At 41.0% G+C, this 16217-nt stretch overlaps 1 protein-coding gene across 4 annotated transcripts in view; it reads left to right on the top strand.

Moving 5' to 3' along the window:
* hdac4 (histone deacetylase 4) overlaps positions 1-16217 on the top strand; it is a 125208-nt gene that overhangs the window by 85698 nt on the left and 23293 nt on the right. For 3 of the 4 annotated variants that reach the window (XM_069532741.1, XM_069532743.1, XM_020090129.2), the window contains 9 exons: positions 597-805; positions 5341-5607; positions 6856-7045; positions 7498-7631; positions 8396-8498; positions 10397-10443; positions 13690-13797; positions 15706-15761; positions 15927-16014. In XM_069532741.1, the coding sequence (XP_069388842.1) occupies positions 597-805; positions 5341-5607; positions 6856-7045; positions 7498-7631; positions 8396-8498; positions 10397-10443; positions 13690-13797; positions 15706-15761; positions 15927-16014 (1202 nt within the window). The remainder of the gene's footprint in view (positions 1-596; positions 806-5340; positions 5608-6855; positions 7046-7497; positions 7632-8395; positions 8499-10396; positions 10444-13689; positions 13798-15705; positions 15762-15926; positions 16015-16217) is intronic. The other variant, XM_069532742.1, reaches the window with a different exon arrangement.

The following is a 16217-nucleotide window of genomic DNA, read 5'->3' as shown; positions in this document are numbered from 1 at the left end:
AAGCAATTACCATAATAATATACAGCACTCTTTATTTCCTGCTGTCAGCTGGGCTACTGGGACTGCACATATCTGTAATTTGACTGTTATAATGCATGCAGAAAAACTCTTGATGGGATGACGAGACATATAGTAAGTTTATTATAAAGAGTAATTCTGTTAGAATAGCTTCCTCTTTTATTTGACTATAAATCTTACACAAGACTCTTGATCTGCAAGTTTTTAAGTGAGTAAGTACATAGTAGTAATTATCAATAGTATTTTGAAGATAAATCGCAGGACTGTTAAATGTAACTTCAACCTTTGCCTTGTACTCAAAGCAAAATTATGGATTTTTTTATGACCTGGGACTCATTTGTGTAATCCTATTAGCAACAAAACATTTTACTCAACAGCTTAATCACATAAATTATGACACGCTGCAAACTCATTAAATACAAAAGCCCACAGGGCCTCACAACCATGAGGCATTGGACACAATTAAGTGAGCAAGTAAAAATATAATTGTAGCCACAAATATTTAAATGTGACTGTGTTTATTAAAATAAAAAAATAATGATAATAAATTGACTTTAACCACTCTGTGTTCAACACAGTTGGGCTGGGTGGTCTTTCGCTGCCGTCACCCACTGTCTCCAAGCTTGCACGGGGCCACCGTCCCCTGGGGAGAACCCAGTCAGCCCCACTGCCCCAGCAGCAGTGTGGACAGGCCCAGGCCCTGCAGCAGCTGGTGGTCCAACAACAGCACCAGCAGTTCCTGGAGAAACACAAGCAACTGTTCCAGCAGCAGCACATCATCAACAAGGTGTGTGTGTGCGTGCGTGCGTGTGTATTTGTCCATTTACACGACACTGATTTGGTTAATGTCTGTGAATCCTGTCTCAGGTCCAAGAGCAGGATGAATCAGCCTGCAGTTATCAAGTCTTCTCAGCAGTCTTTCTTGTCTATGTTCATGTATCCCTACTTCTCCCTGTCACCCTGGCAACTGTGCTCTAAGGAAGCTGCCTCCATATATGGCCACACAGGAAATGACCCACTGCATCCTTGTCGATGTGTGTGTAGTGTGTGCTTATATATGCGGCTGTGTGTGTGCGCGACGTGATGAGGGGAGTTGCAGCACTGTAAGTGTCATTGTCAAGAGGGAGATGGCTCTTTGTGTTTGTGCGTGCGTCACTCTGCGTGTGTGTGTGTGTGTGTGTACCGAACTTCCTGTAGGATTCAGCTCCATTATGTGTGTGGTGTTTGGCTGTAAGTGACTCCCTCTGCTTTGAGACTGCAGGCTTTTGTGAGTCTGCAGCTTAGGTGTAAAACCAAGTTATTTTCATGTAGTAAGTTGTGTTAATGCTCTTATCCAGGCAACTTAAAATTAGAATGTGACAAATCAGTGTGGATGGCGTTTTAAAAAAAAAAAAAAACAATATATATATTTTTGTTGCTTAGGTTTATTTAATTCATTTACCTTCTAATTCTACAATTTTCTGTCTGTATGTGGAATGCATATTTAGTGAACCGTGAGTCTCATTGGCTTCACACTTGGCACATTAATTGTAGTGGAGACTTAGCTAGATATTCATGGTTGCAGTTCTCTTCATAGAATCACTTCCTCTTTAGCAAGTTGTCTTCAAAGTAAAAATTCAAATATCAAAATCATTATATGAAAAAGATTGACTAAAATCATCATTGCAGATAAACCAGGTAACTTCACTCAGTTAGTCACCATAGACAGTTTGTCTTCAGCCCGCAGTTATCAAGTCTTCTCAGCAGTCTTGCACACAACATCCCCCACACGTCCTCCTCACAAACAATAAAAATGTGACAGTATATTGTAGAACTGTTTGAGGAATGACAATGAATCTGCAGTAGCTCCATACCACAACACAGGACAAGTAACCAGTCATGTTTAGAACAGGCACTGCACTATTCATTTTAATGTAAGCCAGTCACTCCAGTTGTGTAATAACCAGATAGTAGTTGCAAAGTATAAATCTACAGTAGCCAGTGCAGATATCTCTAAACCAGTCATGTTGACTTATGAAGTAAGAAGCCATGTTTACTTCCTGCTCGCAGTTTATTGTGCCCATATTTTGTGTTAAGCTGAATTTTGTTTTTCCTGTTTTATTTTTTTAAATATCGAATATCGTGTTCTGACTATGAACACAATTCCAGCGTCACATAGACAAAAGATGTGTTTACAGACAGCATGGCTAAATGCTTTTGGTCTTTTTCAAACAATTATTGCTGTAATATAATTCAGTCAAATCAAAGGTTTACAGTTTCTAGAAAAGCAAACCACATGTGTAATCCCCCTGTCATCAGCAGAATTACGTCCACTGTAAGCTCCTTAAATCTGTTTTAAAGCAACACATGCTCCAAGTTTCTCTTCAGATCACTGAGAATCTTCTCTTAATGTTTCACTTTACGACAGAACAACTCTACAAATCACTACCTCGTGACCTTTGTGAGTGTGTAATTATAGAGGAAGCTTCAAAACCACGTACTGTCGCTGCTATCAATGTTATTCACATTACTTCTGCTGACATTATCAGCAGATTTGCAGTAACTCATGGTGGCTCAGTGTGCAGCCCACTAGTCTCACTGAAATCAGCTGATGTCTGTCTTTTTGGTGTCTGTGTGTTGATGGGGTCTTTGTACAGAAACTACACTGTATCTTTATACCACTTGCCTAATCCCCTTTCTACATTTTCACTGTATTCAGACACCAGTCAAGTGTTAACATCAATGCTTGTCACAAGTTGTAAGGGTTCAATTAACTCCTCCATGTTAAAGTTGATGGTGTTTATTCAGTGAGCTAGAGCCATACAACGTGTTGTTCGCATTTAAAGGTCAGATAGCTTAATGATCTGCGTTTTATTTTTATGATACCACACTTCAAATATGACCTGGAATGAGGAGGGTGTGTTAGTTGAACTTCCAATTCAAAGCAAAAACATTCAAAACGCATTGACGTTCTCATTCAGACTTTGAGATAACTGCTGCTTTAAGTTAAGATTTAAGTAACTGTCAGAAGCAAACAATGTGATTAAGCAAGAATAATCTTGAGCTGGTGATCTGTGTAACCATGCACTAATAGTAAAGTGACCATTAAATCCATCCATCCATCATCTGTAGCCCTTCTCCATCGAAGGCTGCAGGGGGACCTGGAGCTAATCCCAGTTGACACGGGCCTACAGTCAATTTAGAGTCTCCAATTAATTAACCAAATCTGTCTTTGGTCTGGAGGAAGCCCGAATTCCCCAGAGAAAACCAATGTAGGTTGAACATGCAAACTCCTGACAGAAAGACCCCTGAAAAGACCGGGATGCGAACCACTAACCCTCCTGCTGTAAGGCCACATTGGATGTTTTTTTCTAATATTAATGTATGCACTTGAATCCACACTAGTCCTTTTCTTCCTATTACAAAATTTAATTTGAATAGATTACACGTCCCCAGCTAGTCGTTGCCTTTGTTTTGCCTTTTAACTGCCTTTAAAAGAACATGGCACAAGGGGAAATGTAAAAAGTAGCCCAAGGAAACACTGTTTTATTGCTGCATAATAAAGTCAGCCTCTTAAAACTAGCAATTCCTTTCTGTTTAATACGAGTAAGTAGAATAATCCAGACTGCAGCAGTCCCTGCAGAATGATTGAAAATACCACTTCTCTTCACAGTGACAAGCACCACCATGGCTGCCACTGAATTAGATTATTTCCACATATACTAGGAAGTGCAATGTTACAAACTATTCTCACAAATACTCCAGTGGTGTGTTTATTTCCATTTATTTACCCTGTCAACCACTGGAGACCAACCGCTTTGTAAAATATGAGTCATCCGTGGCCTTCCTTCCTTTCCTTGTTCACATTTTTTTAGTCAAGTCAGCAAGGAAAGTGGGCACTTCCTGCAAACTTCAAATTTGGCTTTAAACAGTTAGACATGTTGGCAGCAAAGAAAGGAATGAAAGAATCTTGAATCAGTTCCAGCCTGAGCCTCCTGCCTCCACCGCTAATTATCTCAGACAGCTAGGGCAACACTGTGGTATACTTACTTAACTGATATTGTTGTCAAAGTGTGTGCATGTGTGAAAGAGAGAGTTAGATATGTTGAGTCAACTAGAGTCAAGTGTTTGTGTATGCAAGCACCTTCTCTTCTCCACCTCCCGCTCTCTCTGTCTTTCAACAGGCGTTATTAGTGTCTGTCCCCCCAGCAAGGTTCATATCCCAGCAACTATTTCCTCTGTTGAAGAGGAGGAGGGGGAGGAGGGAGGGGGGGGTGGGGGTTGAGAGAAAAAGAGCACAACAAGAGAGAGAGAGAGTCAGCACAGCAGCAGTGGAAGAGTGTTTTGAGTTTGTTTGGAGAAGAGGGACTGGGATGAGGCAAGAGCCTGCTCTTTGACGTCAATGGACTGTTCCCTGGGCAATATGCCAGTCGAGTGTGTGCGTACGTATGTGTGTCTTTTTCTCTGTGTGTGTTAATGTGTGTGTGTTCCATGTACTGTGGGCCACTCCAATCATGACCTGCACATCAAGGTTGAGGTCTTTGACGACAGAGACAGGGACACAGCAAATCTCCCTAAAAATCACCCCTCTGCATTTCTTCCTCTCTTTTTCCCCTCATGTCTTTAGCTCAGTTTTTTCTTCTCTGCCACAGGCTCAGGCACAGTGCACGTACCTGTGTTAATTATAAGTAGTCATAGAGATTTAAAACAAACAAACAATCAAACAAAGAGTCCAGAGTACAGATCTGGTTTATCTCTATGTACAGATAGTACAAGTGCCTGCCTAATGTCAGCTTTTGTTTGATTGAACTTTGTGTTCTTTACATTGTTTTTGTACTGGAGCTGATCAGTTAGCTATTTTTGGAATAGAAAAACATGTGCAGTGTACCAATACATGTTGAAGTGGTGCAGGTTTTCTAGCGTTGCACATTGTTGTCCCTGATGTTCTCTCAGTTGAGACAGCAAGATTTTGCTTCCCTCTCCTGTCTTGTGTCATTAAAGCTACATTTCTCAAGATTTCACAAGATTCTATTTTCTCTTGTTTGAATAAATGTCTTTGTTAATTGTTGCTCCCAACAAGACAAAAGAAAACAGTGTTTCAGCCTCACATATACAAACTATTTTATTTAAAAATAAGGTTTTATTTTGCTTTTTGCCCTCACTGGTTATTTGTTATAGCTTACTATCACCCTTTATCTCATACCAGTTGATTCCTTTGATTTCAACATTTGCTTCACAGTTTGTTTTCAGAACATAAGACCCAACAGAAATTAGATCTATAATCTTAGCAATGTCAAGTAAAACTTCCCACCTAAAGGTCTGGTTTCTCTTTTTGTCCTCTAGATAATTTCGAAGCCCGGCGATCAGGTCTCCTCCGCATGCTCCATCGCCTCAGGGTCGGCCAGGCAGCATCAGAGTCACCCAGAGGAGACAGAGGAGGAACTCCGGGAGCACCAGGGGCTGTCCTCCTTGTCCTCATCCTCTCCCTCCGTGCAGGAGACAGGGCCGCTCCGGGGGCTGGTCATCAAGCAGGAGCCCCCAGACCTCCAGGAGCAGGAGGAGATGGAGCAGAGGGAGAGACAGGCTGAGCAGGACTTCTTGTTCAGACAGGTGAGGATGAGGGGAGAGGGTTGTGGAGAGTGGGACTGGGAGTAGAAGAAGAAGTTATAATTCAGACGTGAAAGAGAATGAGGGGCTTACATGAAGAGGGAGTTGTGGAAATTATAGACTGGGCGTGATTCGGTTTTAATGCAGGCAGTTGTGACAGATGGCACTAACAGTAACTGGCTGAAACATTTTACTGTACCTTTCATTTGCCTTTCTTCAAAACTGACTGAGCAGTCAACTTTAAAGTATAATTTAAACTTCTGTACGTTTGCATATATTCATACAAAACACACTTGCACTCACAACTCGTATACTGCTCATGCACAGTGATGTGTTTCATGAAAAGCTTAGGGTATGGAAAACCTCCTCCACACTGCATATCTACATGCATGCCATCCATGTGCGCCTTCACAGAGGCTCCTTTTTTTTTTTTTTCATTACTTGTCTCCAGATGCGTACGACGTGTATTATCTGTCTCTGTTTGGCTTGAAATTGATCCGTGACCACGAACACGCACGCCCACACACGGCCAGGACACCGTGTCCTCTTCTGTCTTGCCCATCCCTGCTGTCCACTCACCCAAATTTAATCAGCCACTCTTCTCACTGTCGCCATGGTGGCCATAGTGTAAGAAGACCCGCCTATTAGAATAGAATAACAGGACTGCATGGTCAGACTCTTTTTCAGTGGAAAATATTTCACTCTGTTACATATAAATAATTTCCAGTCTCTAATATGAGAGACTTTAAAACCAACCTTTTAATGCGTACATGTTCAAAAACCTGAGTTCTCACTTTGCTCACTCTGGTGCTTTCTAATTGACGTCATCCTTTAAACTCTCATGATCATCATAATGTGAAGTCACTCTAAGAATAAGAATAAGATTCATAGTTTGCATTATCCTTTTTTCTTTAAACGGTAAGAATCGTCTTTTCACCTTAAAACTCTCATCAAACGTATTATAAAGGTGAATAATCTGTCATTCCAAATATTTCACAGTGGAATTTCCCTGAATTACTTTCTTATTTTTGTAAATGTTTGGTCTTGTCATTTAAACCTCTGCATAATTGAACTGAAAACTAGTACCTCCCTGTGCGACACAATAACATCTTATTGATGCAGTGTGTATGTTTCAGTAGAGCAGCTTCACATTTCTATTGTAAGTATCTAGTGCCATCTTCTGGCATTAGAATGACATTGCAGTCCACAGTTTACTGGATGTCACTGTGTGTGTGTGTTTGTCCATGAAAGCAGCAGGCCCTGCTGTTAGAGCAGCAGCGGATTCACCAGTTGAGGAACTACCAGGCCTCCATTGAAGCAGCTGGGTTATCAGCCAGCTTCGCGGGACACCGCCCGCTCTCCAGGGCCCAGTCATCTCCAGCCTCCTCCTCCTTCCCAATGGCAGTACAGGAGCCGACCGCCAAGCCTCGATTTACTACAGGTCTGGTAGAAATACAACCCCTAATAAAAATAATATGGAACTTACACTGAATATCAAATGCTCTTTTTTATTTGTATGTCTGTTGCTTTCACACTGAAACACATTATGAAGTAGATTAGCAAACAAAAATCTAGAAACACACTGTCTTCCTATTATGTGGTTACTTTTCACAGGTTAACTTTTCCTGAAAATATACTGCATGATTAACCCATTTACAGTAGCAACATTTATGCACATATTTGTTGGCAATATAAAACACAGTGTTATTCACTGCACAAAATTATCTCATCTCCCTGGACCCTCTCCAGCACTTGACATTTCCTCAATGAAGCTATTAGATAGAGAGAAAGAGAGAGTGATAGATAATTACACTTGTCTTGATTATAGAAATCATGTTTTTAAAGATGCATAATTACATAGAATGTGTCTGTGTGTTCGTGTGTGTGTTCCAGGTCTGGTATATGACTCTCTAATGCAGAAGCACCAGTGTATGTGTGGAAACACCACCAGTCATCCAGAGCACGCCGGACGTATCCAGAGTATCTGGTCCCGACTACAGGAAACAGGCCTCAGAGCGCACTGTGAGGTAAGGCCAAAGTTACTCTTGATAACACAGAGGCGTGGCTTTATGGATTCATATAATAAAGTTTTATTAATTCACTTCCACAGAAACAGAGTTGATTAGACAGTTCACCAGAAATAACACAGGATTAACATGTAAATTACTCCCTGTGGATTTGCATCTCCAAAATAGGAATTCATTTCATCTGCTGAAAGAAATTGTCGACCCAGTTTAGATGGACAGTTGTTCCATGTTCAATCCAAAGTAATAAACACGTGCTACATTTCTTCAAAAGTTGTTTATCACAAGTTTTAAGTGTAAATCCAACATTCATACATCCAACACTCAGTGGTAGATTATTATCCTTGTGAGATTCTGAGTGCGTATTCCCATTAAACAAAATATATAAGTACAACTTCAACATTTCTAACTCTTCGTTGTTTTATGCTAAATCATTAAGGAATTTGATATTGGTAGTGCTTGTGTTATGTATAGTTATGTTGTCTTTGTGGATATTAGGTTTTTTCTTTTTTGTACTACTTGCTAAGGGATTCTAGTTTTGCAGGTTGTTACCTTGACCAGAAGGGGGCAGTGTTTAGCCATATCTGTTGACACTGCTGCACACACACACACACACACACACACACACACACACACACTGTGCAACTCTTCCTCACTCAGGGTGCACATTACTGGCTGTGGCAGTTTGAATGGAGAGCATGGAGACCCACTCAAATGTTCTGTCCATTTCTCTTTCTGACATCTCCCCTGTACTTCTGTGTGTACAGTGTATCCGTGGTAGGAAGGCCTCACTGGAGGAGTTACAAACAGTCCACTCTGAAGCCCACGTCCTGCTCTACGGAACCAATCCACTGCGGCAAAAACTGGACTGTAAGAAATACAGTTACGCTCAAACAGTACAATAGACAGATACACTTAATCCAGATGTACGTTGCTCTAGCACCGTCTTTACAGATTTCCTAAGAGATTCATGTGTTGAAGACTGTGAAATGTTTTATCATGAAATAAATGTTGTTAGAGTGTTGGTACTTCACACACCTGGTACAATCTCAGGATAAGAGATTCAGCACAAAGCAGACAACAGCACTACACGCATATATATTCATATATATATATATATATACATGCAACATGAAGTATAATCAGACCCATGCTCCGACTGGCCTGTCATGTGAATACCATGAAGCTGTAGTGTCTGTTAAAGGAATCTGCTTTACTGTTTTACCAAGTGTCATAACAAAAGGTCCAATGAAACAAATTGAGGTGGAGGTGTTCCGATAAGGTGACGACCGGCCGGCGCTGTTAAACTGAGTCGCAGCAGACTGCTCAGTCACTTAGGTCGAGCCTTTGTGGCTCCAAGAGCAGGTGTAGTCAGTGTGTATGTGCGTGTGCGCATGTTTGTCAGAGAGAGTGCTAAAACCTGAGGAGCAAACCCCAGTGAACATCTAAGCTTTCATTCCAGTGAAGACATAAATTCTCCTTATTATTGCAGCGTACACAGGAGTATTACCAGATACTCCTGTGTACGCTGCAGCACACAGGTGGATTTACACACACAAAGGAAAAGTAGGGGAAGAGAGGGAAAATGCAAACTGTAATAAAACCACAAAGATGGCAGGTAGTCACAGATTAAAGGATTTGTAGTTAATATATTACAGGGGTTATCTATTACAGGCCGTTTCTTTTTTCAGACACTGTTGTACGCTGTCTTTAAATGTGGCCTCTCATTGTACACACTCATGCAGATACTGCCAACTGTTTTTACTGAGCTCGGTAAATGCAGTTTTTCTCATCATGCACCTGCAACATGGAATAACATACAGAACAATCTACAGCTCAGGTCATTTTTATACTTTGGGCAATTTAAGTTTTTAATTTACTTAATAAACTTATTTTACCTCCTGCCGTTCTTTCTTTAGTTGGTTTATTTGAGTTATTCGTTTTAAATGTTACTTTTGCTCTTGATTTAGCTATTTTATGTTACTTATTTGTGTTTTCTTGGCGTCCTGGAATGTTTTTTTTATTTTCTGTAAGATAAATTTTGAATGAAAAGTTGCTCATTGAGACTTGGAGCCCTGACCTGAATAAAGCGAGTGCCATTCTCTGCCCATTGAGCTACAGATGTCTGCTCTTCCACTCAGGAAACTTTACTCTAGTCCGGTTGTCATCACTGGTTTGATATCAGTTTAAAGTCTTGAAACATTGAGCAGTAAAATTTTTATGTTGCAACATTTCTTAAAAGTCCATCACCAGGTTAAATAGTATAACAGATAAATTCAGAGAGAATCGCTCACAGAAGTAAAAAAAGATTTGTCTGTTGGACTTAACCAAAGGTTTACTATGTATTTTGGACAGAGATAAAAATGAAGGCTCAGAATGTGAAAGGAAAACAACATTGTAGTTTCCATTTGAAAGTAATCAAATTAAACAAGTCAGCGATTTTTCAGTTTATGTTCTGATCTCTCAAAGAAACTGAAGATTATTCATTTCCCATCCATTTCTGGCCTATAACCTCGATTTCCCTGAAGAGGGGGTTTGATCCTGAAGGCAATGAGATACTTTTTTTTTTGTCTTCACCTCACCCAATTCAAGCATGCCTCTGTGTACTCTCGCTGTTAGATCAGGTCAGGAAGTCAAATGCTCAGATTCAGGGGTCATGCACCCATTTTTGCCTGCAAGTCCACAATATCACCTCTTCACCTCCCGAACTTTTACTCTTTCTTTATCAATTTCCCAACTGGTTCTCATTTTATTTCCCTCTTTCCCAGGTTCAGTGAGTCCCATGTTTGTGCGGTTACCATGTGGAGGCATCGGGGTAAGTCTTGTCTTTGTACCGCACATAAGTCATTTCACAAACATTCACAGCCCAATTAAGTGTTTGTAATTAATGTGCCTGATATTTCTTGGAAATTACTGGTGTTAAGTCACGCTAGTTTATTCAGTGGAAAATAGTTGTAATAGACTTGTTGCCTTTTTTACAGCATTGTGTAACTCTAATCAATACCCGACTGGCACGGCTCCATTTGACTTGGTAATGAAACAAATAGTTTCAGCATCATCAAATACGAGTATAACAACTGTTTCCTTCGCCCACTCTCTGTCTTTCTCTCTCTCTGTCTCTCTCTCTGTCTCTCTCTCTGCCCCCTGTGTAAATAATAGTCCCATTTGTTCCTGTTCTACCAACAAAAAAAACATGCACACACACACAATCTTAACACACTTGCACGCACTCATACAAATACTGCCCCTCGAGGACCAGAGGCAACAAAAGCTGTTGCTTGCCTTTCCGCCATGTTTGTAATTATAACCAGATGTTTTTAGCATATGAGCTCTGTGTGTGTGTGTGTGTGTGTGTGTGTGTGTGTGTGTGTGTGTGTGTGTGTGTGTGTGTGCGTGTGTGTTGGTAGGGTGGGGGGGGTATGTTTTTGTTTGTGTGCATACCAGTGTGTTAGGACCTTTGTGCAATGATTTAGATGGTCGTTCTGAGTAGGAAGTGCTGTCTTTTGAAACTGATATGTTAGAGCAGTCATACACCTTCTTTTGTGTGTGTCTGTGCGTGCGTATGATTGTGTGGTCCAGTAGTTACTCATGTTGTGGGTACCTAAACCTGTACACCGTCTCATAATGTGGACCTGTCGTCCTTACTGCAACAAAAAGCTAGACCTTGAGTCATAAATCATAAAATATTAAGGTGAGGACTTAGAGAAGGGTTAGATTTAGGGTTTAGTAGTTATGAGGAAAGTGTCCAGGAAATCAATGTAAGTCAATATTTGTCCTCTGAAGTCATGGAACATATGAAAAAGATTAAATCCATACACCTAAAGCTCTAATGAAAATGCTAGTGACGTTTTGAGCACAAAACTTTCTGAAGTCAGATTTTCTCTTTCTCAAACATTTTGTGATGTGTGGTCGATTGAGTAACCCATCAAAATATATATTTTTTTACTGGTTGTTTCCATTTTTGACTGAAAAGAGACACTACTGTCTCTATGTTGTCTTTTTCACAATATTGAGGCTTTCAAAAGGCCGACCTAACATCAATCATCCACATGCATATATACCTACATTGGCCTTGACTTCCTCTTTCCACATCTCCTTTCTACATCTCTCTTACCTCTGTAGTCTTTAACCCACCCTCCCCTCTCCCTTGGGGGCTTACTGTTGCTGCTTTGGTGGGAACAAGAAGGCCCGAGCGCTGCGCTGCCCTGTTCTGCTCTTTATAATGGCAAATGGGACTAAATTGTTGTCTTCCTGTCATACACACACACACACACACACACACACACACACATACATACAAGTAACACAAACACACACACGTAAAGAGGAAGGGGGCTGAAATTAGGCTGTCAGCCTGTGGACAACCATCATTCCGTCATTCCAGCACGTTCCCGCTCTTTTTTTTCTTTTTTTTTTATCTCGGACACACACATATACACACACACTTCTTCCTTTTCACTTTTTCCTGACTAGCTGTGTTCCACTCCTAGCTTGAGGCAAAACTAACATCAACATGGGAAATAATAAACCACTCAGTCTCCACATGCTGCTTTTAGAACAGCATCTGTTTGTGCTCATTAACATGACTTGTGTATTTGATTCAGTTTCCCATTCACTCACTCATTTGCTCGCTCGCTCAGTCACTGACTCAACCACTACATAGTGTCTTCCATTCACTACTCGTTCCTCTCCAGTCAGTCACCCATCAGCAATGCTCTCTATACCTCCTCTCTCCCTCTTCCCAGTTTTTTGATCTATGGTTAACGCTCCACAGTTTTATTTCATGACAAAGTCTTTCTTGGCACAACTTAAAAAGAGACATTTTTCTTCCCTGTGGATGTCATTATGGAGTCCTCCTCCAGCCTTGATCACTCCCGTCACCGGAGACAAGAGGAAAGTGGGCGGACTGGCCGAAAAGCTGTCAAGTCGCTTAACACACCGACTGGTTGAAGGCGTGAATGGCTGACTGAGTGGCGAGGGTTAATGTGCGACTTAGCCACTCGACTGACTGAAAGGCAGAGAGTGAGTGTGGATGCAAAGGCTGGCTGTCTGACGGAATGAGTGACTGGCAGGTTAATGTTTTAACATATTCAAAGTAGAAGAGCCCCGGGTTTACATCACAAAGCTTCACTAGAGCTCTGGCATCGGCCGCTCTGCACATGTGTGCACAGTTCAAACACACTGACACACAGTGCTTCCTTTTCTTCTTTTCCACTGCCAGCTCCTTCTCTCTGTGTTTATCATGCGCTCCATCTGCCTGCAGTATCTGCCATGTCTGATGGAGGATGTGTATATTATCCTGTGCATGTCCCTGGGTACAGTCAATCATAAAGTATATTGTGTTCCATTTGGCTTTTGTGAGTTTGTATATATGTGTGTGTGTGTTATTGTGACTGGTGCTGAAGTTTGTCCGTGCCTCAGCATTAATCAGGCCTGACCACTGAATGGTTGCCCTGTGTCTAAACATCCTCAAGCACACCGCACACATACAATCAATCCTGAAATCTTTTCACTCTATAAATACACAAATAAATGCATTCAAGCCCAAAAAGTCTTGCTCCATTCCGGTTCATCAAAATCATAGAACATAAGAGAGTTTAAATTATTACTCTCATTTTGTTTCTGATATTTCCAGACTTCTACGTCATTTTTTTGTAATCAGAAATCAGCAGTAAGCTGCCAATAGTCAATATTTCAGTCCAGTAGATTTAATTTTGGCCATTTCCATGATTCAACTTTTTATCCAGGGCTTAAATCCTTCATATCAAAGGCAACCAACAATTTAAATATGTAAAAAAATATATTATTACTAGAATCTGAAATTTGTCATACAATTGTAATCATCAGCAAATAAGAAAGAACAAAACCGCTGAATAAAACAAACAAACATGTTTTCATTTTATTCCAATACAAACTGGTAGTGTTTAACCATATCTACCCCATGGCACATTAAATGTTCAGAAAGTATAATCTCTTACTCCTTAATAAATGGATTTGTTTTACTCTTTTTAGAAATAAAAAGTGATGGAAACAACACTACTATGTGTGTGTGTGTCAACAGGTGGACAGCGACACCATTTGGAATGAGGTCCACTCATCCAGTGCAGCTCGTCTGGCTGTCGGCTCAGTGGTGGAGCTGGTCTTCAAAGTGGCATCGGGCGAACTGAAGGTTGGTTTGAAATCTCTGTGGAGTCTAATGAGAGTCATGGCTCTTTTGCCTAAAGGATTTGTCATTTCTGTATATCTTTTGCATGAGGATAATTCTGTGCACACATATAATAATCCTTGAGAAGATGACAACGTGAAACAACGTTCAGATAAAAATCACTTAAATGGATTCCATCACTTAGACTTTAATGGTTTTCATGTCGGTCTGCTTGTCAAATTTAACTGCGTCATTTCTTTTTCCAGCGCTGTTCAACTTCAGACAGCCTCATACCTGAACAGAGAAAAGGAAGCAGAGCACATACTCTGAATCCTAGTGATTCTGGAAATGTTTATTGAAAGTATTGTTGAAGGATTAATCAAACCTCGTTACACCAGACACGTACTATACACACTCCAAACACCTCAGGAAAAGACAAACCTCCTCCCAGAGCATCTATCCCAAGGCTCGTTAGCACCTCCCAGACAGACCTCCCCACCCCCGTCATGGCTTACCCACCAGCCAGCCTTCCTGTGTCTGTGGCGATGGCTGCTTACTGTTTGAACTCAGCAGGGAGGCACAGAGCACGGGCTCTGCAAATGCTAACAGTCCCCACTGCAGGCCTGCTTTATTAGTATTACACCACAGCCACCTGCAGAGCAGCCGGCGCACTTAGTGTTAGCTTAGCACCAACACAGCGTAGACTAATGACATTCTTTGGAGAGACAGTAGCACACCATACAGTCAGTACCTCTTCTACATGTGGGCATATTTACAAGAAAGAAGTCTGCTCTTTCTGTACAGCACATTGTGTGATTTGTCATATCACAGTTTGAAAAGTAAATCAAATGTACTCCGCAACCCAGGAGAAACTTGTGGATTTGCTCCAGCAGGGGTTATAGTTCACAGGTATTGACCTGCCCTTAGCGTAACCTGATTTTAACATATACGTGCAAAGGTATACATATGATCGTATACACATACATATGCAGTCACACATGCAGTCGGTCCTCTGAGGATCCTCTCCAGCCAAATTACCAAATTCCACCTGCACCAACAACTCTCTGAACTCCACAGAAAGCCATAAATCTACGCAGGGCGCACACACACTGTCACACATTTCTGTTTCTACATCTGCTCTTTCTATTACTCTTTCCGTGTCCTTTTTCAATCCATTGATATTTTTCTTCTGCACAAACAATATGCCAATTCCTGTCTCTTATTCACCTATGTGCATGCTGCATTATGCAACTTGCTGTAACCAGGTGTCCTCAAACCATCCAAGACAGTTGTCTCTACAATAATCTCCTGGCTAGATGCTAATCCACTGCAGCTGACTCAACATCATTAGTTGAGCTCGCCTCGCTCTACATCAGCCTGAGCCTCTATCTAATGTCCCCACATAGTGCAGCAGTGGGAGCCACCAAAACACAAAACAGAGTCCCACTGGTCTCTGACTTAACAAAGCTCCCCTTAACTGACCCAGTGTAAGCATCTGTTCCTGCGTGCGTGCGTGCACGTCTGAATTGTGCTGCTTTTTTAAAAATCTGTTCTAAATCTTAAACTGTGACATGAAAATAATTGTTGTGAGAGATATTTGGTTTGATGTAGATATACAAGTACTTCAGATTGAATTAATTACTTGGACCCAAAGTGAACTGATGAGAATTTGGAGGCTTTTGAAGTACTGTTTGTATATGTGTTGTTTTTTGTGGCGGTTTTTCTTGTGTCTTTTATTGTGCAACCCTAAACCTGACACCACTTTTTCTGACTGGGAAAATTCTGGGAAGGCCGGGATAATGTAATTTTTTCATGTCATGGAAATCATGTCATTAGATTACAGTAATCAGGTTTAAGGTCAGACACAACTAACCTCAGTGGACCGTGATGGTTTATGTAACAGTGTAAATGATCTTTGTTTTTCCCCGACAGAATGGTTTTGCTGTAGTGCGTCCACCTGGACACCATGCTGAGGAGAGCACACCCATGTAAGTAAATCTGAACTGGAAAAACCTAAGCAGAAATGCCCCTTTCCCCTTTAGTGCATCGTTACTTACATCTCTCACATCTCATAAACAAACATAAATGTACATCTTAAAGAAATGTATAACCACTGCTTTGTTTATGTCATCTCTTTCACCGTCTGTCCTCAGGGGCTTCTGTTATTTCAACTCAGTTGCCATTGCAGCCAAGCTCCTGCAGCAAAGGCTCAATGTCAGTAAAATCCTCATTGTGGACTGGGTGAGTTCTGCAGGCAACGCAGTGGATTGTTTGTTACATAATCATCTATTTGGAGAAGAATGCACATCTATAATGTACATACATACACAGCCACTCCCTCCTGAGCTCATAAAAGTATTCCCTGTGGTTTCATATGAGTTGTATTCCCAACCATCTAACTAGTGCAAATACTATTAAAAATGCATTGTTTTGGTGTCACTTCT

This window comes from Paralichthys olivaceus, chromosome 10, assembly GCF_024713975.1.
Source record: "Paralichthys olivaceus isolate ysfri-2021 chromosome 10, ASM2471397v2, whole genome shotgun sequence".
Taxonomy (NCBI): Eukaryota; Metazoa; Chordata; class Actinopteri; order Pleuronectiformes; family Paralichthyidae; genus Paralichthys; species Paralichthys olivaceus.
The sequence above is the reverse complement of the archived record's forward strand: the minus strand, read 5'-3'. Positions and strand labels throughout refer to the sequence as shown.